Source organism: Equus asinus, chromosome 9 (genome assembly GCF_041296235.1).
Source record: "Equus asinus isolate D_3611 breed Donkey chromosome 9, EquAss-T2T_v2, whole genome shotgun sequence".
NCBI lineage: Eukaryota > Metazoa > Chordata > Mammalia > Perissodactyla > Equidae > Equus > Equus asinus.
Window position 1 is genome coordinate 49,412,477 of NC_091798.1, and position 15,463 is coordinate 49,427,939.

The 15,463-nt window shown below is 33.7% G+C and overlaps 1 protein-coding gene across 1 annotated transcript in view; it reads left to right on the forward strand.

The window, feature by feature from the left end:
* FBN2 (fibrillin 2) overlaps window positions 1–15,463 on the forward strand; it is a 235,461-nt gene that overhangs the window by 70,680 nt on the left and 149,318 nt on the right. Inside the window, exon 7 of the mRNA XM_014859514.3 lies at window positions 9,928–10,053. Coding sequence (XP_014715000.2) covers window positions 9,928–10,053 — 126 coding nt within the window. The remainder of the gene's footprint in view (window positions 1–9,927; window positions 10,054–15,463) is intronic.

Sequence of the window (15,463 nt, forward strand, 5' to 3'; positions counted from 1 at the left end):
ACTTGCTTATTTATAGTCTTTATATTTTTTATTCTCCCCCAGCTAGAATAGTAAGCTCCAATAGGGCATAAATCTGTTTTATTCATTAATGTCTGAGGCATCTAGAACAGTGTCTAACATGCAGTAGATATTCAGTAAATATCTTTTGAATTAATGAATGGGATTAAGAATAAAATATTTCCAAAAACGACTATTTCAGAGAAATAGCCCAGGTTTAGAAAAGCTCTTAACTTCAACCAAAATATCACAAATTATTGACTCTCCTCATCTTCTATATTTGTACTTGGCTTTCTTACCTTGATATTTTGTCAGAGAGGCCTAGTTTTCTGAACACAATTATTAAAAATATGTGATCTGATCTCAAACATCCCGAATGTCCTTCAGGATTTAGTAATGTCTGAAGGCTTATTTATTTGATTTTGTTTCTGTAGCAAAGGTAAGTTTGGGGCTCCATTTGCCTAAACGTCTAATGGATTAATACGGCAACAGGAGCAAAATGAAATTTGCCACATGGTTAGAATGTCTGGAAAAGCAAATTTAAAAAGTGCTGTTTTATTTCAAAATCATGGCATAGTCAGAAAGTTCTCAATTAAATACTTATCCTCAGTTTAGGCTATTTTAAGACTACATGTTACTGTGGTTTCATTTTTCCCTTTAAATTCCTAGACTGTTTCCCAAATACTCTGCCAAATTAATTTGGAAGATACAGGGCATGAAAAAATATCTTAAAAACATGACATATGCCTGTCATACTTTTTTAATAATAGTGATTTTTTAATAAGATAATTGAAAATTTTTGTAGAGTTAAATAAATTTGAGCTAAGATGATAACTGTAAATAGCTTATACTGGTTCTAAAATATGGCTCGTGTTAGCCAAAGGAGGACATTTCTGAAGTTCTGAACATAGTGTTATCCTGTGACTGATTCAGTTAGTGAATTACCTTACCTATGGCTTAAGAGGAAATGAAAAATGATCTTATAAAAAACAGAATAAGTGTGAAAAATGAGTGTCAATAGAGAATTTCAATGATACATTAAAAAAAATTAGGCTGTAAAAATAATGGTAAAATAAAAAATTAAGCTGTGAGGAAACCAGTCAATTTTTTATTTTGAACTGTTGCCATGATGACATTCTGGACTTAAGGAAGCATGGTCAGAAAGGGCTCCATCCTAGGTGCTGTGAGGTCGGTCACAATGATTCTCAGCTCCTGCCGTATTGAGAATCATTTCAGTTCTGGCTCTTCTGCTTAAGTCTGCTCCACATTCAGTCTTGTCCTTTCTTCATTAAAGGACCAAAGTGAGCTAATATAGGACTCAAAATTTAAGCTATCATAAAACAAGTGAATTATAGGTTTAGAAAGTGGCCTTATTAAGCCCTTTTCCAAGAATATTTACAGACTTTAAATATGTCATAAACTGCCACATGCATATGTTGTATTATTATAAATAGTTTCTTCTTTTTTAATCTTTACAGTCTTATGAATTTACTCTAACTAGAAGGATAGTTTATTTAAGATTAATACTTGACTTTGGGTCTTTTAGATTTTCAAATGGACAGTTTGCATTCAAAACTTTTTTTAATATATTAAAATAAAATTGTATAGGGGTCCGGCCCCATGGCCAAGTGGTTGAGTTCATGCGCTCTGCTTCTGTGGCCCAGGGTTTGGATCCTGGGCACAGACATGGCACCGCTCATTAGGCCATGTTGAGGCAGCGTCCCACATGCCACAGCTAGAAGGACCCACAACTAAAATATACAACTCTGTACTGGGGGATATGGGGAGGAAAAAACAAAATAGCAGGGGAAAAACAAAAAAAAGAAGATTGGCAACAGTTGTTAGCTCAGGTGCCAATCTTTGAAAAAAAATTGTGTAATTATTAATTTATGTTATTTGGTTTTTAGGAATTAGGCTTTTAAACTACTCCAAACATTTCAAAACTGCAAATCTGGCAGGGAGAATTTGCTCATTAAATTCTGTCTTTTGCTTTATCGTCGAGAATAGTGATAAACTGATGCTGAGCTTCTGCTCCATTCCAGGGCATGAGAGAGGCACTGGAATTCAGACATATATGACAGAGTCTATATGACCTAGCTAGGACACAGGACAAGGACTTGAATAAAGAAATAGCAGTACAGACCCTGAAGGAGTCCCTGCAAAAACAAATGCGGATGTGTGTTCTTTTCAGGTGTTGTTAGTGTACAGATACAGGTAATTCCTTTACTCTGACTGCACTTGAAAAGAGTAGAGAAGTTTAATTTGAACTGAAACTGGGCAGCCGTGACTAGTTCTTAAATTGTAGACTGAGAGGAAGATGCCCACAGTAGGAAGTTATTTCCAGGCTTTCTGTACAGCTCAAAGTGAAAAGGAGATTTGGTTCAGTTGATTGGTATAAATTATTAAAGATAGTTAGAACCAAAACAAATTTATCTTGGTTGTCTACATCGACCAAGTTAACCAGATCATTACACAGTTTAAACTTTAATTCATGCTGTGTGAACATCAGCCATTCCTATGCAATCCAAAAAATTTACTTAAAACATATTTGATTATAGAAGCTCTTATCTAAAGATAGCACTGTCCCTTTCTTCTAACTCAACAAACGCTAACAAGAAAATGAGTAATAGAGAATAAGGTGTTCTAAAATAAAACTGTACAACCCTCAATTAAAAGTAGTGATGAACACATGCAGGTGTTGGGAAGTCGTTGGACGGGGGAATTTACTGTGAGTATCAGCATCCTGAAAGGCTATTTAGTGGCTGTGGATGTTCTGTGGGAGAGGACGAGAATGTCCCTGTAAGAGATAAATCTGCTGCAGACCCTCCGAGTAACAGAGGGATAGCAGGTGGAGAAGCTTTGGAGGCAAGCCATGTCTAGTATCCTCTACCCAGCCTTCCAGCACAGAGACACTCCTTGAGGTAAAGGAGAGGGAAGGAAAAAGAGGGAGGAGGGAGTGCTAGTGAGCATCTTAGAGTCTGTATCTTAAAGGGCAGAAAGCGGGAGCCACACCACCTGAAAGTTGAAATTAATATCCAGGGCAAAAAAAAAGTGGGAGAGAGTTTAATGAGAAGCTGTTTAAGGCAGTATTCCCTACAGAAGTTTTCAAACCAAACCATTTCCTCTTGGCTCTCTCCACTCTTGCTTTGGCAGGAAATGGCCCTATTTAAAGATGAGTAATAAAGACAAAAGGACTACATATAAAAAGTGGAAAAAAAGAGAATAAGAACATAAGGAAAACATGGATGAATATGCTTCAAAGAGGAAAATGAATACAAAGTTTCTATCTCTCTTATCTCAAGGAAATGAAAAAACAATATGGTTCTTCTTTTAAAAGATTCTCAAAAGAGAGTTATAAGAGTTCACTAAAGACAATCGGAGATAAAAAAAAGTGAATTGTGGTACTCAAGAAAGAAATTGGAGAAGGATTTAGAACTTTACCTAATGAAAGGCAAATAATACATACATACATATAGACATACAAACATATATAAAACTGAAAAAAATTCAGTGACAGAGGTTAAGCTCTAGGAAATTACAAATTGACCAAAAATGTCAGAGAATAAACAAACAATTATTATAAAGAAGCTAATGTGTAGTAAAATCAGACTAAAGAAAGCTGATGAAGGAAACTAAAAAAAATACTTAAAGATAAAATAGAAAAATTTTCTAAAATAAGGTCTTCAATCTGCAGATTGGAAGGCACAAAACTCAATAAACAGAGAAGATAGAGAGAATCCCATAGGCGTAATAAGGCAGAATAAGCAAGGATTTTTTTTTTAAAGAGACCCATCCCAACTGGTCTCAAACTTCTTTAGAACAACTCATAGACCAGAAAACAGTGTGGCAGTGTCTGCAAACTTCTGAGGTAATAACCTATCCTTTACTTGACTTATATTTAAATAAAGTTATTTTAGTTGCTCTGTAGAGAATCAAGTATAGGGAGGGCAGAGTAGAAGCAAAGAAACCAGTTAAAAGATGCCTGCAATGGTACGGGCAGTGTATGATGGAGGCTGAGACCAGAGTAGAGGCAGAGGGAAGAGTTGAGATCTATGTGGGAAGTACGCACTTGTTACTGATGGAATGACGTGAGACAAGTGAGAGGGAAATGCCAAGTTTATCTCCTAGGTTTCCGACCTTGACGATGGGATAAATGATGATGACCTTCATTGAGATAAGGAAAATTGAGATAGAACCACACTCTGTTCTTAATATTACAAGTTCAGAGTCCTGCGGTAGCAAGTTACCAATATTGGCTTTTGTGATGATCATTTATTCAGCATTTGAATTTTGTGTATCACGTGTAAATAGGTATTTTGGCTGAATCAAACCGTATTAAATAGTTTCTAAGATACCCTGTATTTCTCAGATTCCATCTGGAGACAGATCTGTTCTTCAATTGCTGTACTTAGAGGTTGGCATTCATTTTTGTAGAAATACAAGTACTATGTATGAATATCTATGGAATGTAGAAATAAGAACTTACATTTTAAAAGTGGATTTACGATGGTGACAAGCAAAGTTAAAGCACACACACTATTAAATACAGTAATAGGAGTTGGTCCTTAGTTCCCACAGATATAAATTAAATGAACCATTTTTATATGCCTATACCACTGCACATATTTTTCTACATTTGAACATGAACTAAAAATAATATACCATCTAATACTAATGTATATAATAAAATAAGTTTAATCTTTTAGGGCAAGTTTGTTTGGAGAAGTGGAGAATCAATGAGTTCATAAACTAGAATTACTATGACTTTTTTACATTATTTATAACCTTAATAGACATGGACTGAAGTGATTATATAAGGTGTAAGTTTCAAAAGCTTTAATTTTATTCATAAAATCCTTAACGTGATTGGAGGTAATTCAACATTTAAAGAAATAGTAAGTTTGTGCCTGAATTGAAGGGATGAACAGAAACACAGTTGTGTAATCTGGGCAGTGGAAAACTCATCAGACGTTAGTAGCTGCTTATGCTGGCACTTTGAAGATGTAGAAACTCCTTCATAGTTTGAAAGTCTTAGGCTTGCTTTTTTGTTTTTATAGAGAACACATATATATGTTTGTAGGTTCAAACTGATTTATAAGATTTCTTTAAAATTTCGTTTTTTATTTTAATGATTATCATGATTTACCTAAAAAAATTAATTCTGTATAGCTGTGTACTCTAGAATACTTCAAAAATGAAAGTTTTATATTTCCTTCTAGGAAAATATCTTTTAGGCAATTACAAAATAAACCCTGTAATGTCAAATTGCATTTTCCTTTGAAAAATTACTGAACCTATTAAATATGTAGTCAAAGATTTTATGTATAGTATTAAGGGATTTATAGGTTTGGCTTCATTTTTCACCTTATATCATGATATTCTTTCTCTGATTTATCTGCCAGGAAAAGAGATTTCTAGAGATGTTTTATACTACACTCTAATGAGGGTGGAAACGTAGTACATTTAAAAAATGATGTGGTTTGAAATGTTCTGAATTAAACTGTTCATATATAAACTTCTTGCCATATATTTTATTCTACTTGCTTTTTGTTTGAATCAGCTATCCTTTAATAAGACAATGAAATCTACTTTATTAAAATACTTCAGATTATTGTAATTAGTTTTACAGACAGATAGCTAAAGCAAGGAAGAAATTATAAGGATGCTAAGCTCTTTTATAGGCTTAATTTCTCTAATTTACACAGTGAGATACACCAAACTTGTGGGCTTACCAAAAAATAATAGAGTAAATCAGTATGTACTAGAGATGTATCCACAAAATCTTTTTCAATGAGAAAAAGCAGCAACATGTAGTATATAATCTTACTTTTGTTAAACACACCACCCCTCTGAATTGTGCGAATAGCAGTCTAAAAGAACACACGCTAACTTATATCAATGGTTATCTCATTAATTTTTTATTTTTCTGTATCTTTAATGTCTATTACAATAAGCATATATTATTTTGTAATTAAAAATAGAGTATTAATAAATCTATGTTAACCCTGTCAATTTGAATAGATGACAAATTTACATAAGCTTATATATTACATTTATTTTTATATACAGTATTTATTTATTTTAACAATCTCCTGAGTTAGAGATTAGCTTTTACAGAGAGAGAAATTAAGGCAAATTTACATAGATATAAAATGACAGATTCAAAAACTCTAAATCAAAGGATTTTTCCCAATCCCCCTATAGTATACTGCACCATACACATGTTAGCTGTAACCTTTTTGGACAGGCCGTTTATCAAACTGAGGAAGTTCTCTTGTATTCCTGGTTTACTCAGACTTTTAAAATCATGAATGAGTGTTGAATTTTGTCACTTTATTTTTCCTCATTTATGAGATGATTATAAATTTTCTCTTCCTTGATCTGTTAATATGACGAATTCTATTGATTGATCTTTGAATCTTGAAATAACCTTAAATTCCTGGAATAAACCCCACTTGGTCATGATGTATTAACTTTTTTATATATTGCTGAGATTGACTGGTTAAAAATTCTTGTGCATCTATTCCAAAAAGATATTATTCTGTTGTTTTCCTTCTCATAATGTCTTTGTCTAGCTTTGGTGTCAGGGTGATGGTAGCCCATAAAATGTCCCCTCTTCTCTTTTCTGTAAGAATTTGTGTACAGCTGTGTTCTTTCTTCTTTAAATGTTTGAAAGAATTCAACAGTAAAGCTACCTAGGCCTGAAGTTTTCTCTGTGCAAAGATTTTAAAGTATGAATTAAATTACTTGAATAGATGTAGGTCTATTCATATTATCTGTTTGTTTTTGGCTGAGCCTTGGTATTTGTGTCTTTCAAGGAATTTGTACATTTTGTTTTAATTGTTGAATTTAGTACCATAAAGTTGTTCATAGTATTTCCTTTGATCCTTTGAACTAACTCTATAACATTTGTAGAGATGTGCCCACTCTTATTCCTTATATTAATCATTCATTTCTTATTTCTCTTCTTTTTCTTGATCAATCTTGCCAGAAATCTATTAATTTTACTTCTGTTTCCAGAGAGCCAGGTTTTGTACTCATTGATTATCTCTATTGTTTGACAGTTATTCTGTTTCATATTATTACTTTCTTGCTTCTGTTTGAGAAGCAAGCTTCTGTTGCTCTTCTTTTTTAAAATTCTTAATATGGAAACTTAGATTACCAGTTTTAGACCTTTTTGTAATATAAGCATTTACCTCTATGCACCACTTTAGCTGCATCCCACAGACTTTTGTATGTTCTGCTTTCATTTAATTTAAAATATGTTCTAGGGGGCCGGCCCTTTGGCTGAGTGGTTGAGGTCACCTGCTCCTCCGCTTCCGCGCCCGGGATTTCGCTGCTTCGGATCCTGGGCGCAGACGTGGCATGGCTCATTTGGCCATGCTGGGGTGGTGTCCCACATGCCACAACTGGAAGGACTCACAACTAAAAAACAAATATACAACTATGTACCGGGGAGCTTTGGGGAGAAAAAGGAAAAAATAGAAACTTTAAAAAAAAATATGTTCTAATTTTCCATGTGATTTCTTCTTTGACCTGTGGATTATTTCCAAGTATATTGTTTAAATTCCAAATATTTGGGTATGTTCCAAATGTTTCCTATTATTAATTTCTAGATTAACTCAGTTGCGTTTAGAGAACAGACTTTCAATAACATTAATCCTTTTATATGTAAGGAGTCTTTTTACATGGCCTCAGAAGATAGTATGTCTTGGTAAATATTCCGTGCACGCTTGAAAAGAATGTGTATCCTGCTAAAGGCGGTGTTCTATAAATGTCAATTAGGACAAGTTGGTTGAAAGTATTGTTCAAGTCTTACATATCCTACATATCCTTGCTGATTTTCAGTCTACTTGTTGTATTAGTCACTAAGAAAGAAATATAGAAATTTTCAGCTATAATTGTGGATTTGTCTAATTCTTTTTTAGTTGTGTCACTTTTTCTTCCAGGTGTTTAATGTTTTATAATCAGTGCATACATATTTAACATTATCATGCCCTCTTAATGAATTGACCCCTTTGTCATTATGAAATATCCATCTTTATCTATGGTAATATTTCTTGTTCTGATGAACACTTTGTATAATATTAACAAAGCCACTCTAGCTTTCTTTTGATTAATGAGTACATGATATATCTTTTTCAACCTTTTAGTTTTTAAGCTCTCTCTCTCAAAGTGAGTTTCTTGTAGACAATATAAATTTGGGTCTTCCTTTTTTTTAATCTTATATGTCGATCTTAGTCTTTTTAATTGGATTGTTTACACCATTTACATTTCATATAATTACCAATATTATTGGGTTTAAATCTATATCTTACTATTTCTTGTCTGTTTGTTGCACGTATTCTTCATTCCTCTTTTTTTCTTTGCCTGCCTCTACTAGATGGAGTGTATTTTAGTATTCCATTTATCTCCACAATTGGATTATTAGCTCTACTTCTTTGTTTATATTTTAGTGTTTGTCTTTACATATTTAACTTACTACAGTCTGTTTTCAAATAATGGTGTGCCACTTCACCTATATTGTAATAATTTTGAAATAACATTCTTCCATGTCCTCCTACAATCCTCCATGCTGTTGTGGTTATACTTTTTACTTCGATGTATGTTGTAACATCCAAAATATATTATTATTATTATTATTGTTTTGTTGTCATTTTCTACAATTATCTTTAAGTTTATTAAAAAATAAGAAAAATGTCTTTTATAATTATCAACATGTTTACTATTTCTAATGCTTTTCATTTTTTGTGTAGACCATAATTTCCATCTCATTTTTATTTTTCCTAAAGAACTTCCTTTAACATTTCTCGTAGACTCTCAGCTTTTATTTGTCTAAAAATTTTATTACACTTTCTTGAATTTCATTTTATCAATATTAAGGCTTTCTGTTCCTAAACAGATGAAATTAATAGACAGCTTAAAGGGTGGGGAAATAATTGTCATATCTAAAACAGAAAAGTTTTTAAATTTAGAATAAGAAATCAACCTCAATATAACAATGTTTAGAGGATATAAATAGGTAACTTTCAGATGAGGAACTCTAAGAGCTAACAAGAATAGTAATTAATAATTAGAGAAGTGGAAACTAAAATTAATAGTTAATATCCCTTTATGATTATGAGGCCAAAGAAATTGAGGATATTGGATAGTTATTTCATGTGTTAGGAGGGGAGAGAAAACATGAGAAAGAATCCTCATGAACAGTAGAGGTGTGTGGTCTACTCGTAGCCGTGTAGCTGGCTGGTGTGAAGACTGCTACAGGCATTCTGAAGCACTCACTGAAGCATTCACTGGGCACTGTTTATTCATATTAGGTGTATGTATACCCTGTGATCTAATAATTCTTCTCTGGGTCTACAGCAAAGGGAAAAAGGGTCTTTTTGAGTCTTCAGAGTTTATAGTCACTCAACTCCATAAAGAAACATAGTAGGGACGTTCATTATATCATTCACTGGTGAGAAGTTGGAGGTAAACTAGGTACCCATCACCAAGAGAGTGAACACACTAAGAAGCAGCGAATCAAAGCAAGAGACTGGTTCTTCACATAACGACACAGATGAATTTTAAAAACCAAATTCCAAAAGAAAAAAAATCAAGAAACAAAATGACATCTATAACATACCATTTACGTAAACTAAAATATATGCATACAATGGGGTCTTGACTCCTCAAACACCATTCTCTTGAGAACTGAATTTCTCCTATACATTAAAGAAACATATATAGATATTCTGAAAATTAATGGTATCCACTCACAACTAGAAGGACCTGAAACTAAGATATACAACTATGTACGGGGGGTGGTTGGGGGAGATAAAGCAGAAAAAAAAAAAGAAAGCAGTTTGGCAACAGTTGTTAACTCAGGTGCCAATCTGTTTAAAAAAAAAAATTAATGGTATCTATATTCAAAATACTTTCTTCTTGCAGATGTTGATGAATGCCAGGCTATTCCTGGGATATGCCAGGGAGGAAACTGTGTCAATACAGTGGGCTCTTTTGAATGCAAATGCCCTGCTGGTCACAAGCAGAGTGAAACTACTCAGAAATGTGAAGGTGAGTGTCTCTACTTTGATGGACATGTCTAATTGTTGACTTTGGATCCAAGAAAAACATGACTTCATTTTGAGTTTTAAAAAATATTACTCAATTATAATTCTTTATTTTAATATGAAATGTAGGTATAACTTTAAAGTAGTTTTGTGTTGGTTTGTGTATTTAACGGGCTTGATTTGGAAAGAGCCAATGAGCATTTTGCATCTGATTTGTTATATCAGTTTCTATGTTGTAGTGAAAATGAGAATAATCCAGCCATTTATATTTTTCTTTAATAGTTTTCCATTTCGCTTAAGAAATTATATCAAAACTAAAGTTGAGTAAAGAGATATCCAAGTGAAATACAGTGTCATGTGTAAAACGATGTGTTAGAAGTTCGCACCATGACATATATGATAAAATAAATATTTTAATTGTTGTATTAAATATTGTTGCTTGACTAGCCACCAAATTAAAAAACAAGCATAATTGATTCAGGGAGAATTTTGAACTTACCGCAATAGGCATTCTGTGAAAGAATAGCTTACTCAAATAAAGATATAAAAAAAAAAAACCTAATGAATTTCTGGAATATGAGTTTTGGATTATACTGTTGAAATGTAAGTTTCTATCAGCATTCTTCAAATAGAATAAATTCACTTGTTATATTTATCTGTGATCAAAAGCTTTATCATTATTATGAAATCTAAGAAGCTTCTAAGTGTGTCTAGCTTTAATGAACATAGATATTTAGAATTATTTTGATGCTTCTAGTAGTATTATAGTGTTTATCTTTTCAGTTATTACTTAAATCAGTTTATTTCAACTAAGATAGTTTTCTAAAGACAATAGAGTATACCTATTCTCATTTTTGTGTCATAAGCATTCCATTTACTCAAAGTTTAAAAACATTTATTGTAGAGGTTTGTTTTTGCCAGCCCAGATTATCTGAGGTGGAAAAACATATATGAGAAATTCGGTAAATCTGAACTTATTCCTTATGCCTACCATGATCTTAACTGGGAGCATTTTCTGAGTTCAGTGGTCTAAAGTACCTAACATATATTATAGTTGCTTCCTGTTAAAAAAATTACCACAAGTTCATCTAGACCCATTTGCCTTCAGTAACTAAAATCATCTTCTGGTGTATATAATTAAGTCTTTCGTTCTTTCCCTTTCCAAAAGGCAGTGTTTTGGGTTTCTTGGTTATGAAAAGTTGTGTCATTCTCTGTAGAAGAAAAAATGGGAAAAGGCAAAATCTCGAGTTTAATTACAGAAGACAAACAGGAATGTGAACTATTTGATTAGACAGGAGGTAGAGTGTGGGTGCGCATGCTGTTGTTTCAATACCTGAAATCGTAATACCAGGAACCCATGGGACATGTAGGCTCCTGTATTTTCTGTTTGGCCTCCGTTTGTCGGCTCCAAATTAATCTTCATAATTTTATACATTTCACATTATTATTACAACTTAATTTCATACTACCCCAAAAGAGAAGGTAATAAAATGTGGTTAATTATTTTAAAGACCAAATACATTCTCTATGAAACAGCAAGAATGTCCAAGTAGTTTATGCTATTTAAATACAATGTTTATAGCAAAAGTCTGACTATATTGGAAATGTTAAGAAAGGTACTTGGAAGATGGGAAAAATTATCTGAGTTAACACTGGAATTGGACCAAAGAGTCAGGGATCTCCAGAAAGTGTGAATTGTGCTGCTATATCCTTACTTCTTTTTGTATTTTCCCTCCGTGCTTTTTTTGGGTTGATTCTACTGCTCAACCCTTTGTCACTCTCCTTCACTTTTTACTTCCGGAATAATGTCCAAACTAGATCCAAGGGTGGTGGACTTAGGAACAAAGACAGTGCTTGATTATAGGTGAGAAGGCACAGCCACTGACTGATTAAAGTGGTTGTAACATTTCCATTAGTTATCAAACAATGTATTTCTTAGTTGAAAATAAAATGAGCCTTTTCTACCTCACATTTCATCAAAACAACATATAGAGCCAGGACAGAGTTGGGAGAAGCACAGTGCAACTCTTTATTCACACTTGTCTATGTTCTTTAGGAAAGGGGGCTCTTGAAGTCATGTAGGCACTACCCAGGGCCCTGAATCCAGTCCTCTCTTTCCTTAGTTCCTGCCCAGGCAGCCAAATCCATTTAACCATTGCCCAGAAAGAATTATGTGATTTAGTAGTTGGGATTGGTGGGGAATAGTAAGATTGGAAGAAGTGGTGATTAGAATTTGGACACTAAAGGTTTTATGAAGCCTTTACTTTGTGTATGTCATATTTATTTAGACGTCTTATAAGTGACTATTATTGACTTTCTTTGGGTAATATTGTTCTTTTATGTAAAAGATCAAGTGGTATTTCCTTATATAAAATCATTTAATGTAATTGGTAGCAAAATGTATCTGAAAAGACCAAACTGTTGCTGCACTCAGTGACAGATTTTAAATTATAGTGAGTTTATGTATAGTTTATACAGTGTCAATGTAAAAATGTTGACATAAATTTAAAGTTAGTATCTACTCTAAATAAAAATACATCCATAGCAGTTACTTTTGACCAACTGTCAAAGGTAAGATATTTTAGTTTTTTATGTGGATTGCAATGTAAATATAGAAAATAATAGTGTTGGAAGATTTATTTTAAAATGATGCCCTTTCTATTTTTATTATAGTATATATATTCCTGTTCATACAGTAATGAAGTTCTCTAAAGAAATCTTTTTCAGTCTTTAAGTTACTAGGTCTGTTCAGAAATAAGGAAAGTAACTCCAACATTTTCGCCCTGGGTGAATGGGAAAATGGTGGTAGCATGAACAAGAAACTGCAATGTTAGCTTATTAACTTTTAAGAATTGTGTTATTGATCTTTTTTGGTGTGTATTTGTTTGTTGACCATCTTACTCCAACACTTGAGTAAGATCCTTGAGGACAAAAACTCTGTCTTGTTATTACTGTATCCCAGAGCGTGGAACTGTTCCTGATATATTGTAGGCTCCTTAAAAATATGTGTTGATTAACTGGAAGTAGGGTGTATAGTAAGTTAATTTCTTTGACTTGGATTAAATGTCCAAAAAGGAGGTAAAATATGAGGCCAGAGCTAAAATTGTATTTGGAAAGAGGCCAGTGATCTTCATCATGGGAATTTTTCCTTCATCTGACTGTTTTTCATTTTCTTAATAATCTTATTTTCCTCTGGCTGCCATTCAAAGACCAAGAGCATAAACATTAAATTAGATCTTTGTGTCATTGTCCGTCTTTGGTCATCTGCAGGTAATACTTCTCAGGTCAGGGACCTTCGTTCTCTATTTAAAAGAAAAAACTGTCTTCTGCTTGTTCTTTGGGATGTCTTCCTAACAAAAATCTTATCCTGAAAGGCTTGTTCTGCTGAAAATTTAAATTTGAACATGTATAGTTTATACTAAAATGAACGAAAAATGGTGGGGGCGACATTCACCTCCTAATTTAATGTTTGAAACATATGACTCAATCTCTCTCATTGAGGCTTGTTTTGTTTTGTATCATTGATCAGGTGGAGTCTCTTATGGGATTTTTTTCTTTCTCGTGTTCAAATGTAGAATCCTGTCCAAGCTATCCATCTGAGCCCAAAGCACAAAGGAGCATTTGTTTCTGTGTGTGTGTGTGTGTGTGTGTGTATGTCTAAAGGAGAATCAGTTATTTTCCCCTGTCGCTAAGTTAGCGTCCCAGATTCAATAAAACCTCTGATACCTACTGATGTCATGTCCTATTTCTCCTGGACCAGTTTGGCTACAAATCTTTTCCAAATTCTGTCATACCGTGGGCAAAATGATTCTTTGGTGGAGTAAACTATTTCTTCACATCCAAAGGTAAGGTTGTTTCAGTCACTTACTCTATTCAAAGATTCCTTCATCTAAATATCTGGTTAATTTAAATGAAGAAGGGAAGCAGAACCACATCAATATAATATGAAATAGTATATCAGGAGACTGTCCAGCATTTTTCCTTTTTATAATAAAATATGTTATTTTGAATTTCAGTCCCTGTGGATGAAGCTCAGGTGGGTGCCAGCTGTCCTCACATGATCCCACCTTCCAGACTATACCTTCCTTAACATTCCTTGAGCTAGTTAATCTTTCCTGGCTTAAATAGCAGGCAAGAAAATAGCATCATTGTATTGGAAAGTTTCCCTTCAATGGCTCTTTATATGTGAAATAGTTGTTTGCAATTTATTCTGAAGAGTCTTCAGCTTTGTTCCATTACCAAAGCATTTAGTTGCTTGAGACTTGTGACAACAAATATATTTATTTATGCTCATGAAACTTGTTGGCACAGTATCTTTAGCTGCTGTCCAACTCTGCTTTGATAAACCATGGAAAATAAACTATACTAAACTGAAAAGTGCTTGCTTTTACTCATATTACCAAAAGTGTATTAACTTTAAAATAAATAATAATTAAATTCATTAACTATTTCCCAAAAGGAAAACTACGTATTAAAATTGAGATTCAAGAAAGGGGATTGTAATATTGGAAACAGATAAAACTTTTTAGGTCATCAATTTGAAAACCACAGAACTATTGTCTTTTAAATCCTTTTTAGAAGAAATTTACAACATTGTAGTTAAAACCTAAATTCACTCTCCCTTAAATAAGAAAGCCCAGGCTGCTAAACCCAAATCTACTTTCTGCTCCCATAACAAAAATGTTATTCCTCTATCATAGCATTTTTTACATTGTACTTTAGTTATTTTTCTTGTTTGACTCTGCCAGCAGATTGTATGCTCCAAAAGAGCATAATAATAAATGCTAATATTTATGGAGCACTTAATATATCCTAGACAATCCTTAAGCCACTTTACATAGGTTTTCTTATTAAATCGTTACACAATGCAGTGAGGTTGACTAGTATCATTAACCTGCTTTGCAGATAAACAAACTGGAGGCACAGTGAGGCTTAGTAACTTTCTTGAGGTTATATGGTAGGAAACAGCAGAGCCAGGATTCCAACCTGAGATTCCTCCAGACCTCTCACTCTTAGCCAGAGCTGTTGAGCAAACAAACGTGGATGATTCGGCAGCACACGCCTCAGCCCCTGGCCTGCGTTCACAGTGGGAAACTCGTGGAGACGGCAGCAGTAGAAGGGTTCTTTCTTTGCTCATTGCATCATGTGGCAGCGCCCTGCGATCTATAAAGACCAAAACTAGACCTAGTTTAGTGATCCTGGTACTGGCTATGGAGTTTGCATGTTTGGGAAAAGCATGGTGTCTCTCCTCTGATATTTACATTGGCTGCAAAAATGTGGAAACTTGACCTCCAGTCCTGTTTCTTCACCTCAGCCTACATGAATGGAGGAATCTTCCCTTTGTGTCATCAGGGTTCAGGGGTCCAAGCCTTGTGATTGTGGATGCACGACCTGACAGTTCACTGCTCCAGCCC